Here is a 17,246-nt window from a genome sequence, read left to right on the forward strand (position 1 = left end):
AAACAAGCATTCATCATAAGGTTAAAGAATTGTTGCTGGACTGTGGCAGCAGAAAGAGATGTTTTTGTACATGTACTTTGGAAACAAAAAGAGGCTTAAGTGGATAAGGACTTTGTTTTCTTTAGTTATTATGTTTTTATTGTGTGTGTTTTTTTGTAATCCGCCAAGGCTGTAGGTGGATTATATGTATTTAAAATAAATAAATACATAACTTCCATTCGAGAGCTTATAGCCAGATATTCAGCACTGGTATCCAGATGTAAAATTAGGGACAATATTTAATCAGCAGCAGTCAATGTTTCTGTAAATGCATTAATTTTTTTTTATTAAACCAAATGTGTGAGTTGGAAAAAAAAACACCCAAATACTCCAAAAATTTCTAAAAATTCATAACACAAAATGGTTTGACTATACACCTCCCTATTATTTCATACAGACAACTGTAAATTATCTTAAATGCTAGGGGCCCTTGTACCAAAGGGTGGCAGGCTACAGTTGGCATGGCACATGGCAAATCGACCGTACCGCTGGCTCACTCAGGAGCCCAACGGTATTTCTGGTTTTCCTGCCCGCCATTTCTGGCACTAGAAAATACCTTGCATTTTCTAGCACTGGGGCTGGTGCCCGGCAGTAATCGGGCAGTGGCTGTGCGCTGCCTATTTACCACTGTGTTACCACTGGAACTCACACCACCTCTTAAATAGGTGGTGGTAAGAGCTCCAGCAGTAAATGGTTGCGCAGCAATTTTTAATTACCACATGCCATTTATTGGCCCTTTAAAAAAAAGGCCTTTTTAACCGGCGGTGGTAAAAAGTAGCCTCGTTGCACAACAGTCCTATGCACTGATGCCACAGTGGGCCACGTTTACCACCATTTAGTAAAAGGATCCCTAAATTGCTGTTCTATGATGAAAAAAAATGCCTATTTTAAGGCACCAAGAATGCACCTATCTGCAGCCTATTCTATAAAGAAAGGTAAGCACCTACTTTCTTTTATAAAAGAAAGTAGGGTTTACCTTTTCTTTATAGATAGTGGTGTAGCAGCTCAGATACACTTGTAAACAAGACTGACCACTTCCTCCAGCAATAGAATGGTGTAAATGCTTGCACTTAGATACTAAGACGATGCATGATCTACAGTAGTCTACAATTTACATGCTTTAACTAGCCTGCCTCACCCAACTTTGCCAGCTCCTCCCATGGGCATGTGTACGCCCACCTTCTAACTACACACCATCGTATCTAATAAGAATAGAACTAGCCAGTATATTGGCATTTACATGTGTATGTACACATATATACACACATCTGCCTGTATTATGTCATTTATATCCATTCCTGGTGGCTAAACGTGGTTCCCTCTTTATAGACTTACCTCAGAAATGTTTTCATCTATGAGGCCCTTAATGTGACATGCTAATGGCTGACTACTAAATGAAAAAAATATCTTTATACTCATTACTCCTCAATTTTGCTGTCTCTTTAGGTATGGACCTGTGAATTTTGCCAGAAATTGAACTCCATTAGACTCTTCTGCCAGCCCTATAGACTCTTCAATGATGTTACCTTTGTCTCTGCCCCATTCACCAACTACGCAAATGTAGAGGAGCCCTTGATTGTTTTCTGTGTGGATATTTCAGGAAGCATGTCTGTCACGTCAGAGGTAAAGCTGAAAGCTGCATGCAACTGTCAAACTGGGATACAGCTCAGTTTTGCATGTCAGTTGAAGTTATGTTGATAGGAACTCAAAAGAGAAGAAGATGAGCCCCCAGCATTAAAATAAAAAAACACAATAAAAAAGAAAGAGGTGGGGGAGGACAAATTCAGTTCCAACACAAGGGTAAAGATAAAAAAGAATTTATTAACAAAAAGTTAAAATACAATTTCTTCTAGAGAAACTCTCATTAAATTCTTAAGGTACAGTTGAATAGACTCAACTTTCAGTAAGACCCTGAATGCACAAAGCTTACTGTGCTAGCAATGTCCGATTTTTAAAAAAATGTTTTTATTAGGATTTATTTCCTACTTTTTTGAAGGAATTCACTCAAGGCAGTGTACAGTAAGAATAAATCAAACTGGTTCTAGCCAGTTCAGTGTTCAAGCTATTCAGTGAGTAATGCCACAAAAAGGTTCTGCAGTGATCTTATCGTTCGTGGTCGCAGCCAATGAATCCTATGCAAATGTATTTCAACAAGCTGATTAGTATTAAAATGAAAATTCCGAGTGATGCACAGCCAATTCTGAAACGATGCACAGAAAGGAGCACCTACAGTTTTCCAGGAGGTCTGGAGCTGACATTGTATGACAGCTTCTCGGCAAAGCAGTCTGCTGTCATATTTTAATAGTATTTGCACGTTTGTTAAATATTGTCACGTGTGTGTGTGTGTCTCACACATAACAGCACTGTGAAAAAGTTGTCATGGAACAAAAGAAAAAGGCTGAAGTATGTTGTGGAGGTGCATCCATGGCTGGAAAATAAAGCTATGCATGGCTTTCATACATGCATATATAAACAATAAACTCCCCAAGGGCTTGAAAGTTGTCGTGGAACCCTACAAAAAGAAACTGTAAAAAAGTTGTCATGGAACTTTTAAAAAAGGCTGCAGCACGTTGTGGAGGTGCATCCATGGAAAACGCATTGTAGCTTTTCCTTGGGCATGTGTACAGCATCGACGTTTAGCAAATGACTGTTCTACGCATGCGCTAGGCGCTTTCCCCTACTGAACTGTTTGCTGAATTGTGTGCAGTTCATTTGCGTGTAATTTCCTTTGAGCATTACTTGCTATTTTGAAATTGGTAACTTCAACAGCGGATCTAAACGCATGGGGGTTTTAATGGCAACCTTTCAGCATCAGCCCCTATGTCCTTTTTCATCACGCACTGCCATTTCCTCCCCTCACCCTCCCCACTGACAGTTTGAACTTCGTGGGTGTGGCTTGGATCTCTTTCAGGGAGAGAAAACTAACAACTTATAGCAGCAGCTTCAGAGAGCATTTTCCATCTCACAGATAGGCTGCAGAGAATACCTTCTCCTGCTTTAGACTTAGCCTGGCCTCAGAATGACATCCTTAGCCTGGCCTCAGAATGACATCCTATAGTATATCTCCTATCAAACTGAGCTCTCTTTTTCATCAAGCACTGCCATTTCCTCCCCTCACCCTCCCCACTGACAGTTTGAACTTCGTGGGTGTGGCTTGGATCTCTTTCAGGGAGAGAAAACTAACAACTTATAGCAGCAGCTTCAGAGAGCATTTTCCATCTCACAGATAGGCTGCAGAGAATACCTTCTCCTGCTTTAGACTTAGCCTGGCCTCAGAATGACATCCTATAGTATATCTCCTATCAAACTGAGCTCTCTTTTTCATCAAGCACTGCCATTTCCTCCCCTCACCCTCCCCACTGACAGTTTGAACTTCGTGGGTGTGGCTTGGATCTCTTTCAGGGGGAGAAAACTAACAACTTATAGCAGCAGCTTCAGAGAGCATTTTCCATCTCACAGATAGGCTGCAGAGAATACCTTCTCCTGCTTTAGACTTAGCCTGGCCTCAGAATGACATCCTATAGTATATCTCCTATCAAACTGAGCTCTCTTTTTCATCAAGCACTGCCATTTCCTCCCCTCACCGTCCCCACTGACAGTTTGAACTTCGTGGGTGTGGCTTGGATCTCTTTCAGGGAGAGAAAACTAACAACTTATAGCAGCAGCTTCAGAGAGCATTTTCCATCTCACAGATAGGCTGCAGAGAATACCTTCTCCTGCTTTAGACTTAGCCTGGCCTCAGAATGACATCCTATAGTATATCTCCTATCAAACTGAGCTCTCTTTTTCATCAAGCACTGCCATTTCCTCCCCTCACCCTCCCCACTGACAGTTTGAACTTCGTGGGTGTGGCTTGGATCTCTTTCAGGGGGAGAAAACTAACAACTTATAGCCAGTGTTGCCAGGTGGGCGGTTTACCGCCCAATTGGGCGGTTTTCCGCGACCCGCCGCGGGAAATTTTTGCCCGCGGCGGGTTGCGGTTTTTTGGGCTGGTTTTTGTGCTTCGGAGCGGTTTTTTTTCGGCCGCGGGGGGGCGGGGTTGGTGACGTTTTGGGTGGGGTTAATGACGTTTTGGGCGGGGTTAGTGACGTGGGAGGCGGGGCCGATGACGTGGGAGGCGGGGCGGATGACGGGGAGGCGGGGCCCGATGACGGGGAGGCGGGGCCGATGACGTAAGAGGCGGGGCCGATGACGGGGAGGCGGGGCCGGTGACGTAGGAGGCGGGGCTGGTGACGGCGGGGGCGGGGTTTATGACGGCGGGGGGCGGGGGTGATGACGCGGGGGTGGGGGTGTCAGGGGCGGGGGTTTGTGTTTTGGGCGGTTTTTGGGCTGTTTTTTGGGCTCCAGTGGGCTGGAAAAAATTTTCCACCTGGCAACCCTGCTTATAGCAGCAGCTTCAGAGAGCATTTTCCATCTCACAGATAGGCTGCAGAGAATACCTTCTCCTGCTTTAGACTTAGCCTGGCCTCAGAATGACATCCTATAGTATATCTCCTATCAAACTGAGCTCTCTTTTTCATCAAGCACTGCCATTTCCTCCCCTCACCGTCCCCACTGACAGTTTGAACTTCGTGGGTGTGGCTTGGATCTCTTTCAGGGAGAGAAAACTAACAACTTATAGCAGCAGCTTCAGAGAGCATTTTCCATCTCACAGATAGGCTGCAGAGAATACCTTCTCCTGCTTTAGACTTAGCCTGGCCTCAGAATGACATCCTATAGTATATCTCCTATCAAACTGAGCTCTCTTTTTCATCAAGCACTGCCATTTCCTCCCCTCACCCCCACTGACAGTTTGAACTTCGTGGGTGTGGCTTGGATCTCTTTCAGGGAGAGAAAACTAACAACTTATAGCAGCAGCTTCAGAGAGCATTTTCCATCTCACAGATAGGCTGCAGAGAATACCTTCTCCTGCTTTAGACTTAATCCTACCCACCCTACCCCTCTACCCACCCACCCCTAGAGTGACATGTCTTATATAACCTCCCTATCAACCCACTCATTACTTTACCTCACCCATTTCTATTCTTCTATCACCTTCTCCCACTACTCCAACCAGAGTTACACCTAATCACACTGACCACCCTTCAACATCTTCTGTCCTTCTGTGACTGTTCTCTTGTGCTTGACTGCTTAAATATTTTAAATTTAAATGCTTTACTTTTTGTCTATTAGATTGTAAGCTCTTTGAGCAGGGACTGTCTTTCTTCTGTGTTTGTACAGCGCTGCGTACACTTTGTAGCGCTCTAGAAATGTTAATAGTAGTAGTAAAGTACAATTGTATAGACTTGATGCAGATCTGCGTTTCAGTGCAAAAGTGCCTGCTTCAGGAGTCAAAACATTCAGTATAGCAGATTATGAACATTAATTTTCACAATCTCATAGAAGCAAGGTGTCAATTGCAACAAACCACGACATCTGTGATAAATCAGTGCAGACAGAGAAATAATGAACTGCGACAACTCTTAATGATTTTTCACACAGTATGGCTGCAGTAAAACAAACACAGTTGTAAATCACAACAACCAGCTCATAAAATTGGAGTAAAATACATATTATCTTCAATAATAATAGATGTTTTTTATACACTTGACTCACATCCCTCCAAGCTGATCTCAGTTGAATAGAATTTTGACAGGATTTTCTCCACTACCTTTCTAGGCTTCTACATTTTTGCTTTAACTCCAAAAGTTTCTTTTATACCACGGGCAGCATTTATGTCTCTTAATCACAAATCTTTCATAGGATCTAATGTTCAGTAATTTCCTGGGGATGCCCTAAATCACCCTGCAACCAGGGGGTAAGAAAAGACCAAATAGATCTATATCAATTTTCCATCTTGATTTATAGTATTTTAATTTGAGATTTATGAACTGATTTCAGAAATTTCCAATAGGCAGTAAATTCCAGTTCAAAATGCTGACCAAAGAACTGGATGCCAAGAGATATTAACAAAACGGACATTCAGATTTGAGTTTCCTAAATACGTAAATAAATCAGGATGATGATCCTTCTCATGTGTAATTTTAATGGAGGTAAATAATAAGCCTAGGGTGCCAAAATCATAAAAATCTCAAACATTTAAATCTGAACAATTTTCAAGATGCAAATTAATATTTCCCAAAGTAAACAATTCTAAAGTTAAGATTATTTTGTGAGATGAAATTATAAAGTGCACTTGGGTATCACTCCAGGAACATGGTGCTTCTTCAATAACTGGGTGGTGCAGTAAATCTAGGCTATGAAAGGAGTAATACTTGCTGTTGAGCTTGAAGCCACTTTGAGCCCTAGTTGGAAAGGGGAAGGGGCAAGGAGAGAGGTGGGACACATAGATGTAAATATTAAACTAAACTAGGCTAGTGTAGGTTATCAGGGATCAGTGGTCATCCCTCTGAGAAAATACTTGGTTCTCAGGATTAGAAAAGGAGTTACTAGATATGAAGAAGTTCTTTCGGCAACTTGAAGGCTACTGGGTCAAGCAAGGAACTGATGAGTCAAGTTCATGATGCTAGAAGGGAAGTAAATCAGTGGGGACTTGAATCCTATGCCTGGAAGTGAACAAGGAATAGACATATTCTTTGGGATCTGCTGGGTACTGAATATGATGCAGATTGTCACTGTTGAAGACAGGATTTTGGGCTTGATGGACCCTTAGTCTGATACAGCATGACATACCTTATGGGCCTTATACTATAAAGGTTATACTCCTAAATATTTATGCTCCTAAATTTATCCTCCTAAATTATGAGTATATTCTATGCTCCAAATAGATTATACTCATAATTTAGGAGCATAAATTCAGGAGCGTAAATTATGCTAAAAAATTAAGAGCATACAGTTTTTAGGAGAGTAAATTTAGGAGCAACTTTTATAGAATAAGGCCCTATATTCTTAATTCTGTCAGCTCCACTTAGACTACTAATTTATACATTCTTTCCCAAACAAGGCTATAAAGAGGGCATTTTCAAAAGGGATGTCCAAGTTGCGATTTGGAAGTCCTTGCAAAACAGCGAAATCCAGGGGCAGGGAAACCCGTATTTTTGAAACAAGATGGATGCCCATCTTTATTTCGAAAATACCATCAGAAACGTCCAAATCCTTAAATTTGGACGTCCCTAGACATGGATGTTTCTGACTTTGGCGATTTCAAAACCAAAGATGTCCATGTCAAAAACGGCCAAATGCAAGTCATTTGGTCATGGGAGGAGCCAGCATTTGTAGTGCACTGGTCCCCCTGACATGCCAGGACACCAACCGGGCACCCTAGGGGGCACTGCAGTGGACTTCATAAATTGCTCCCAGAAACATAGCTCCCTTACCTTGTGTGCTGAGCCCCCCAAAACCCACTACCCACAACTGTACACCACTACCATAGCCCTTACGGGTGAAGGGGGGCACCCATATATGGGTACAGTGGGTTTGTGGTGGGTTTTGGAGAGCTCACTGTTCCCTCCACAAATGTAACAGGTAGGGGGGGTATGGGCCTGGGTCCGCCTGTCTGAAGTGCACTGCAGTACCCACTAAAACTGCTCCAGGGACCTGCATGCTCTCTCATGGAACTGGGTATGACATCTGAGGCTGGCATAGAGGCTGGCACGACATATTTTGAAAGATGTTTTTTCAGGGTGGGAGGGGGTTAGTGACCAACTGGGGGAGTAAGGGGAGGTCATCCCCTGTTCTCTCTGGTGGTCATCTGGTCATTTTGGGCACCTTTTTGTGCCTGTCGTAAGAAAAACAGGTCAGGTGAAAACGTCCAAGTGTTTGTCCGGGACATCCTTGTTTTTTCGATAATGGGGTCAAAGACGTCCAAGTGTTAGGCACGCCCAAGTCCCGCCTTAGCTACGCCTCCGACACGCCCCCTTGGCCATCCTTGCGACGGAGTGCAGTTGGAGATGTCCTAAATCGGGTTTCGATTATACCGATTTGGACGTCCAATTTAAGGACTTACAAAAATGAAACTTGTTTCTTTAAAACATATTAACTCCCAAACTCTATAAATGGTGTCCCAAAGTAGGTATGCAGTGGGGTGCATGGTTATAGAATAGGGTCAGTTACACAAATTAATTGCCTAATGGGTAATACATAGGCACGTAATTGGTGATAAGTACTAATAATTGGCCTTAACAGGCACTAATTTTTAGTTATGCATTTAACTGCCATTAGTCCCCATTCTATAAGTTGCATACCCAAACCCATTGCATGCAACCTTTCGATAATTACCTCCTAAATGCCTAATGGGAGCCTTTGAGTGTCTCATTGCAAGTGTGGTTGGGCCAAATGGTCTTATCTGCTGCTGTCTCCTTTATAAACTATGGCTAATTGCCTTGCGAGTGTTAGAAAATTTAGCTCTTGTGATTAATTTCCATATGACACAGAGCCTGGGAAACAGCTGTCAGGGCTGCTCATTTCAGCAGGGCTGGGGTACATGCACCATGTAAGGGATAGCTGTAAAATCTTAACATAACTGAAAAGGAAATTTCAGAAGACACAACATCATTCCTAAATCACCACACATATACATTCTTCCTCATGCTATTTGGCTAGGGCTTCAATATGATGGGCTAACAGAGAGTGAAAGGGTTAAATAGGAGTGTGAAGTCAAGGAAGGAAAGTGAAGTGTGGATCAAGGGCCATTCGATCATGCAAAACAAATCATGACTGAGGTATAAGAGCAACGATGGCTTGGTCCACTTTTCTACTATTCCGCTCATTTGCAGCATTCTTGCAGTTCAGATGCAGTACTGTTTCACTGCATTCTTTCTATGTGAATTAGCAGTGACATATTAGTGTATGCTGAATTACCAGTGAATGATGACTTCTACTGCAATTCACATTCCAGTTTAATTTAAAGAGAAAACACAGAACTAACAGCTGTTCCCAGTCAGTCACTGATGGCAATGTTTTCTCCTACCCCTTATCGTCTCAATGGCAGGTGCCATATTCTTTGAGAGAGAAGGGATCTCTTGGGACAAGTTTTTCCTCTCTTAAGTTTTCTCTGAAATTGCTGTTGGCATTACATTTTAAAGATGTTTTTGTTCATTTCTGGCTTTCTCAGTCTGCTGGCAAAAGCTTCAATTCAGGCAAGCAAACTACATTTTTGTACTTTGTAATCAGGCGGCAATTGATTGGAATGCTGCCTTGTTCTCCAAGTCTGTAACATTAGAGCAGAGATGTTGTCAAATCTGTTTGAAACTTTGGCTATTAGGGGAAACCTCAGGTTGGGAGATATGTTCTCAAAGGTAAACAGATGGCAAAATGTTAGAGCCTTGGAATGTCAAAGATTATGAACATCGAAGGAACAGGATTGTCACAAATACTGACAAAAGTAAATGCCAAGAAAACAATAATTTACTAACCAGTCCTTTCTTCTCATAGGTCAAGGCTGTGAATAAAAGGCAGACTTCAGTGCATGTGTCACGAATGCAGGTAACTTTGCACCACCGTCAGCTCAGGAAGTGAAGAACTCCTCACATAATTCCAAAGATCCACAACACCACAAATGTAGAAACAAAGAGCAGATCTCAAATAGGGGTGAAGATACAACTCCTTATTAAAAATCCAAAGTCCTTAAAAATACCTGACATGGGCCATGTTTTGCCTGTACATGGGCTGCATCAGGGGTAATATACTAGGAATCAACATAAAACATACAGATAAAATATAACAAACATCATAAAAAAGGAATCATATAAATATCTTACGTGCACAAACAATAAACATAAAAATTCATATAATACCATACATTCCATAGTTGAACTGGTGCATTCAAGCAGTACAACTTAAAGTGCTAAGGAGTTGTGACACAAGTTGGCAAGGTGGGTCAGGGTAAATAAATTGAGGGTTTTCCTTGAGATAGCATATAGTAAAACATGAGTCATGTCAGAAGAGTACCCCACTGAGCTGACAAATGAGAGAAGTTGCACATATAGCAGATGAGTATTACAATATTTAATTCTAAGTTAATTAAGAATTTCTAAGGAAATAATAAAGGACTGATGACAAAGTGGGCGAGTAAATCATGGTGGTATGAGATCTGAAAGCCACTGGGTATCGCCACTGAGGCTCTGAAGAAAGTAAGTTAAAGAATGGAGGACATATAAAGTTAAAATCTAAAAGGTCAGGTTTGGCCTATGGACTTCAGCAAATGGTTTTCAATAATTTGCATTCCTGATATAAGTTATTAGTTGCCACAGGTGAGAGTTGGTATCTCATATTTTAGACACTGATTTACAAGGACCTGTGCCTTTCCAATAGGTAGTCAATAATTTCCCATGATGCTTTGTTTTGTTTTTTTTGATCCCACCATAACAGAATTTTACTGAAAAGAGACATTTCCCTTTCCCTTATTTTCCTTGTGCTTCATTCATTTGTAGCCTTCTTTTCTGGTTGTTTCAGGGCATTCAAGATGCTATCACACGGTCCCTGGATTCATTAATGTATTCCTCCCCTACAAGGCCTGTGGCTCTGGTTACCTTTAATGATGTGGTAAGCATTTGCATGAACCACCAACTGGAACAGTTCAGTTCTTGGTACAGTACACATCTTTAGACCAGATTTTTACTGTCTGCCCAAGATGTTTTCAAGGCTTAAGAGAATGAGGAAGGGTGGGATTGTGTAGTCTCTCATACAATGAGAATTTTCATCCTTCTATCATAATGCAGAACAAATTATCTTAGCTTGTAAACATATGGCCATATTGTCCTCCTGGTACTTTTATTAAAAGCGTAATTTAAATAAATTTGGGGCCTTTTTACTAGTGCAATATCTACTGTTACCATATGCTAATTGCCAAAATTACCAAGCAATGACTGCAAAATGGCTGAGTAAAGACAATAGGGCCGATAGTCAGACCACTGGAGGCAGCCTTGCTAAGAGCCTGGATTTTCAATGCCGGGCCGTTTCCAGTGACTAGTATTAAATATCCAATTTATTTCTGGCCGCTATAAACTTAGCCAGCTAAGTCAATATTTAGTGCTGGCTGGCTAAGTTCATAGTGGCCCAAGATAGATCTGATATTTATGCGACCCAATGTGGTCACAAAACTTAGCCAGCCAGCATTTGAATATTTCAGATAACTGGCTGAATCTCGTGATATATCCAGTTAGCCATTATGGGGAAGATTCTATATAAGGCACCTAAAAAATTGGCACAGAAATCAGTGCCAACCAGTGGCGTACCAAGGGGGGGGGCGGTTCGCCCCGGGTGCACGCCGCTGGGGGGTACCGCGGTGCGCACCTGGCTCCGAGTTCACTATCTTCGCTCGTTCGCTGCAGCTCCCTCTGTCCCGGAACAGGTTACTTCCTGTTCCCGGGCAGAGGGAGCAGCAGTGAACGAGCGAAGTTAGCGAACTTTTCGGCGCTGACAGGCGCGCGCCGCGGCACCCCCCCAGCGGCGTGCACCCTAGGGGGGAAGGTGTCATTTCGCCGGGGGGGGGGGGGGGCGCATCGGCGATCCGCCCCGGGTGCAATGCAGGCTAGGAACGCCACTGGTGCCAGCTAAGTGTATTGTATAAGTGGTGGCAGCTAGAATTAGGCACAATATATAGAATTCACTTGGTTGACATCCTAGCGCCTAAAACTACATGCATCTATTTACAACAATGAAAATGTGGCATAAATCCTGGCATGTAGATTTAGGTGCACTGGGCCATATTCTATAATTATGTGTGTAAATTTCAGTATGCCCACGAAATGCCCATTTCCCTGCCCATAACCATGTACACTGCATTACAGAATGCGCTTAGCAAGTTGTGTGCATAACTTCTAATTAGTTCCAATTAATGTGCATTATTGCTTGTTAAGAGCTGCTATGAATGCTGATTAGTTGTTAATCAATTAGGTTATAAGCGTTGTTATAGAATACACTTGGATTTTGGCTCAGATCTCTAGGTGCGCAATATAGAATCTGGGGGTATGCGCTGACCTTGAACATTCAGTGAGAGACAGCTGGCTATCCCCCATTGAATATTCGTGGATAACTGATTAAGTGTTATTTAACCTGAAAGTAGCTGTTCTTGGCTGGTTAAATAGTGCTGAATATCAGGCAGGATATATTTACGGATCAATATTCAGCCAGTGGCGGGCAGTGTGTTTTTTTTTTTAAAGTGCTGGCCACTGCCATCTAAATTAGGCCCAGAGAGTCAATGCTGAGCCATGTTGAGACACTGACATTGAATATCTGAGTCTGCAGCGACACTGAGAAGTTATGCGGGTAGAGCCGATAATCAGTTCTGGAGTTCGGAGGCAGGCACATTAGCTGAAACACTGTGCCATGTCATCATTTTAACATCATTTGTGGAATAAAGTGTATATGATATTCTCCATCTCCCTGGTATCATTAGAACAGTCCTGTTGATCACGCTGCTTCTTTGTCTGATCTGATACGTTCATAGTAGATCCTGTTCCTCCACTTTGGTGGTCAACCAGGACAATTCTATAACATAGGTATTAACATTTACACACCCCTTACACATGTAAATGTTTAAAATAATGGTATGTACATTCATAGCTCCCCAAATTCTAGTTAATCCTCTTTTTATGTTGTTGTTTGATTATGCAAATGGGATATTGGTAGGTATTTCTGTTGAGAATTAAAAAAAAAAAAAAACAACAACAAACACTTCAGAATGTTGCAATACTGATGTTAGGTAACACTGTTTGGTTTGATCATGTGACGCCTTTATATGTACATTACCATTGGTTGCCTGTTTTTTTTTATCGTATTCATTTTAAGTTATTAATGTTGACTTATAGGGCTTTTTATGAACAAGCAAGGTCTCCTTTGTCCAGTTTGCTATGTAAATATGTTTCTTGCCATATTGTACACTCAGCAGATTTACTTTTGTTAACAATTTCTGCTGTGAAGGACACCCATTTTATATCTACAAGACGAAAGGCTTTTTTAAAAATAATTTGGTACCAACATTGTGGAATTCCCTTCCTCTGTCATTGATGGGAACTCCGTCTTTGATACGCTTTAAACGTTTATTAAAAGTGCATTTTTTTTCAATTGGCATTTAATGTTGCCCTTCCCAGTATGTAAGGAACAAACTGATGGGATTAGTTTTTTTGAAGATTAGGAAATTGTGTGGTTCTGTCCTATTTTTTTATGGATATCTTTTTTTATATTGCAAACCGCTGTGATCATATGTATTTAAGCGGTGTAGTAAATTAAATAAACTATAAGTAACTATAGCAACTTTGTAAATACCCGTGTGACTTACACAGCATATAATTGCACATGTGCATATGCAGAACATAGGCACGGCTCATGCATGTAATTTATAGAATATTGTAAGTTATGCAGGCCATTTTTTAAAGGGGCCAGGATGCAGTATTCCCCCCTCCCGAAGTCCCCCATTTTGCCATATTCCCTCTCCAGTGGTGCACCAATTCAGTCTCCCCCTCAGATGGCCTCCCTAACTCTGTTTCCAATGCACCCCCCTCTTCTTCCTCAACTCACCCTACTCCCCTATAGGGCCCCTCTGACTGGCCTATCTGGCAAATCCTAGGGGACGTAATGGGGTTGAGGCAAGAGAGATCTTCAGTTGCTCTTGCTTATTCCAGAACTGGGTTCTGGTGACTCCTAGTGATAGTCTTGTGGTACTGCCACTGGGGATGAAACTGGTGAATTCTGCCCTCTTTTTCTCATGAAAATGAGCTGTCTGTGACCTTTTCCTCCTCATTGGTTGGATTCATTGTAATATCTCAGTCTTGTATCAATAATCTCTTCTTCAATATCCTGGCAGGAGCTGCAGATATCAATATCCAGAGCTCCATTCTCTCCTCAGTGGTGGAAGGCTCCCTGTCGCACCCTTGCACAACGTTGTTGCATGGCACTTATTCCTTGCCACTTTTAAAAGTGAGAGTGACAGGCTACCATACTTTGTAAGAGAACCCCCCCCCCCATATGAAACATATGCTGTTGCTGGCAGCTGTTTGATCCCTACATCTAGACTGTCACTTTCTCCCCTATGCCATCCATGTGAATCATCACTGCTGCTATCCAGGATCTTGTAGCTCTCAGCAGGTGCAACAGCTCTAGCAGTGGTGGGGCAGACATTTCAAGGACTTGTTCTCTTAGGTTTCCGCAGCTGGCATCATGATTGTTTCAAACCTTATTGGCTGGGGTTTGAAGTGATTTCAGAAGGAAATTGAGGCAGGAAGGTCCATCGGTCACAAATTATAATTTTTGCAGGAAAGTTTGTTGGTCACAAATTTGAAATTTGGCAGGAAAACAAATTTGAATTGTGGCAGGAAAGTCTGTTGGTCACCTTAATTTCCCACTGAAATCACCTCAAACCCCAGTCAATCAGGTTTGAGAAACCACTATATAAAAAGACAAACTGAATACCCTTAAGAAAGCCACAGCACAATGACTGAAACATCAGTTCCACTTATTCAGATGCGGCACGACCCAGACAGCTGCAACAGTCAGTTCAAGGACTTAAAAAGGGTCTATTCCCTTTCACTTTTAGAGTTTATAGAGACTGCAGTTAATTTCCACTGCTGGAGAGACTGCCGCAGAGGTTTGGATGCCTTGAAATATAAGGAAGGAATGAGTAGGAGCCTTGAGGTCAAGGAGAGATAGAAAGGAAACCATGGATCTCAGGAAACAGGAGGAAACTGAAAGATGATCCATGAGATTCTGGGAATAAAGAGATAGAGAAGGAGAATCATTAGGTTCATGGTGGGTATGAGATCTTTAGGGTGAGGGAGAAAAAGAATGGGTGCCATGACATTCCATGGGGTAGGAAGAGCCATTATGTTTGTTTATTTAAAATTTGATGTACCACCTTTTCTAATAAAAGGCAAAGATATCCAATTATCCAAAAACTAGGTTTCGGTTCAATGTGGTTTACATTCAGACTGTTGTTAGCAAATACATTGGTGTTTCAACGTTACAAAGTTGTTGGTTATGTTTTCATTACTAAATGGTTTTGGAACATTGCTAGCAGTTGTAGTTATCCTTAGAATTTCTTGAAGAGGTAGGTCTTTAGGTCCTTTCTGAACTGAAGGTAGTTTTTGATGTTTCTTATGGCCTTGGGGATGGAGTTCCACCATTTAGATCCTATATAGCTAAATCCCGCTGTGTAGATGGATTTATAGATTATGTTTTTGTGTACGGGCAGGTGTAGCAGTAGGCAGCTCCTTGTTTCTGGGTTTGCGTTTCTTTCGTGGTGATAGTGTGATCCGGTCTATTATATAGTCAGGAGACATGCCAAACAGTATTTTGAAGATGATCATGCTAGTTTTGAAGAACAGTCTGGCTTGATTGGGAGCCAGTGTAATGTTTACAAAATTTATAAAATAAGTGATAAAGTGAAAGAAAACCATTAAAAATAGGAAAGAATGCATGCATTTGAAGAACATAACGACAACATACAATTAAGACATGGTCATTCTAGGACTCTATACAGGCCATGCATAACACATTTAAGTAATTTTAATTGTTGGAATGAGAGAAAACATAGGGAGATCTTTTACGAAGCTGCGGCAAAATGGGGCTTGCGCTGGCGTCGGCACATGTTTTTGTTGCACACTGAGACTCGCTTTTACTGCAGCAGGTAAAAGGCAGGTCTTTCTTTTTTTAAAGAAACGTCCATACAGCAAGTGAAGCACTTGCTGTGTGGCCATTTCGGGGGGTGGGGGGGGGAGCATTTACCGCCATCCATTGAGGTGCATACCTTCTGGCCTTCCCCAAAACACATTTTCACAAATATTGCACCGCCCTTGTCTATGATTTTCTTTGTAGTGATAGGAGACCTAATAACAGTTGTGGATTCTTTGGTCAGTGGTTAGAAGGTTAAGCCCACTTCAACTAGCAAAAAACTTACACATTCCTTGGTAGATTTCAGAGGTAGATGCACTGAGAATCTAATCTAATATCAAACATATAAATGGCAAGTGACCGACTCACCTGCAAATGTGCAGTAGAGACTTCCCTCTCTGTCCCGCCCTCGCGTCAAGACGTGATGATGTCAGAGGGCGGAACAGAGAGAGAAAAGGAGTTGGACTGTCGGCCGCTGCCGCCTGGAAACGAACATCGCGCGCACCAACCTCCACCCTCCCCCCCATCCCCGCCGCCGCTCCCGCCCCCTCTGTATCGGGCCCCCTGAACTGACCTGACAGCGCCTCTCACCTCCATGTGGAAGCACTGCAGGCAGCAGAGCAATCTGCTGCTGCCTGCAGCGCTTTCACATGGAGGTGAGAGGCGCTGTCAGGTCAGTGCAGGGGGCCCGGCACGGAGGGGGGAGGGAGCGGCGGCGAGGAGGGTAGCTGGAAATCTCGCCCGTTTTAACGGGCTTAACGGCTAGTCCTTATTTATATTCTGCTAAATACCATACAGATCATTACAGATTACAGCATAAAATAAACCAGTTACTAGGAATTACAGTGCATAAGAGGCAATATATTATAAATCAATACCAAACTACTGTGAATGATAAAACCTTCAATACTCATGAATTTTAAAATCTTAATAGTTTCAAATGCCACAGCAGAGAAACCAGCTGCTTACAGAGCCTAAACCTCTAGCATTCAGCTGTAAAAAAAAATCTCCTTCAGCAGATGTTCCACAAGCATTTTGGCTTTCTTCCAAATATTGGATGTAGAAAATTGGCAGTAGGCCCATTACTTTGAAGACATTGTGACTCTTTACAGTTTGCCATTTTTGTTATTTGGCAGGTTACTTTATATGGAGATGGCCTGGGTGTCCCCCTGACACTTATGGATTATGAACTGATGGATTCAGACTACCTCACAGAGCAAGGACTGAACTATCCAGCCCCAAAATGCATTGTGGAGTGCATTAGTTCTTTAAGAGCCAGGGTGAAGGGGTAAGTAAAATAGCTAGGCTGACAGGAGAAAATATTCTCTACAGCTTGCCCTAGGTCATTTACTAGTATACATGAAATAGCACACCTCTCTCTAAAGGGGTTAATTTCCTGGAACTTCTGCAAGGGAAAGAATTTCATGTGATTTTAACTGTATGTGACACATTTGAGAATCTAATAAAAATTTTAAATTAAAAAAAAAATCATGCAAGCAAAAACATGTACAAAAACGCTCAGACTCGGTAAATGACGCCTAAACATAGGCACCTTTAAGATTTGCACTAAACTAGTGTTCTGTGAAGGGCACTATGGGGTCCTTTTATTAAGCTGTAGTAAACAGTGGCCACCTCTAGTTTGGATGTGTGAAATTATTTAT

At 42.1% G+C, this 17,246-nt stretch overlaps 1 protein-coding gene across 1 annotated transcript in view; it reads left to right on the forward strand.

Annotated features, from left to right (window-relative positions):
* Window positions 1-17,246, forward strand: part of LOC115468950 (circularly permutated Ras protein 1-like) — a 182,280-nt gene that overhangs the window by 43,570 nt on the left and 121,464 nt on the right. Inside the window, 4 exon segments of the mRNA XM_030201133.1 lie at window positions 1,486-1,662; window positions 9,412-9,462; window positions 10,432-10,521; window positions 16,722-16,873. Coding sequence (XP_030056993.1) covers window positions 1,486-1,662; window positions 9,412-9,462; window positions 10,432-10,521; window positions 16,722-16,873 — 470 coding nt within the window.

Source organism: Microcaecilia unicolor, chromosome 4, assembly GCF_901765095.1.
Source record: "Microcaecilia unicolor chromosome 4, aMicUni1.1, whole genome shotgun sequence".
Classification (NCBI taxonomy): Eukaryota; Metazoa; Chordata; class Amphibia; order Gymnophiona; family Siphonopidae; genus Microcaecilia; species Microcaecilia unicolor.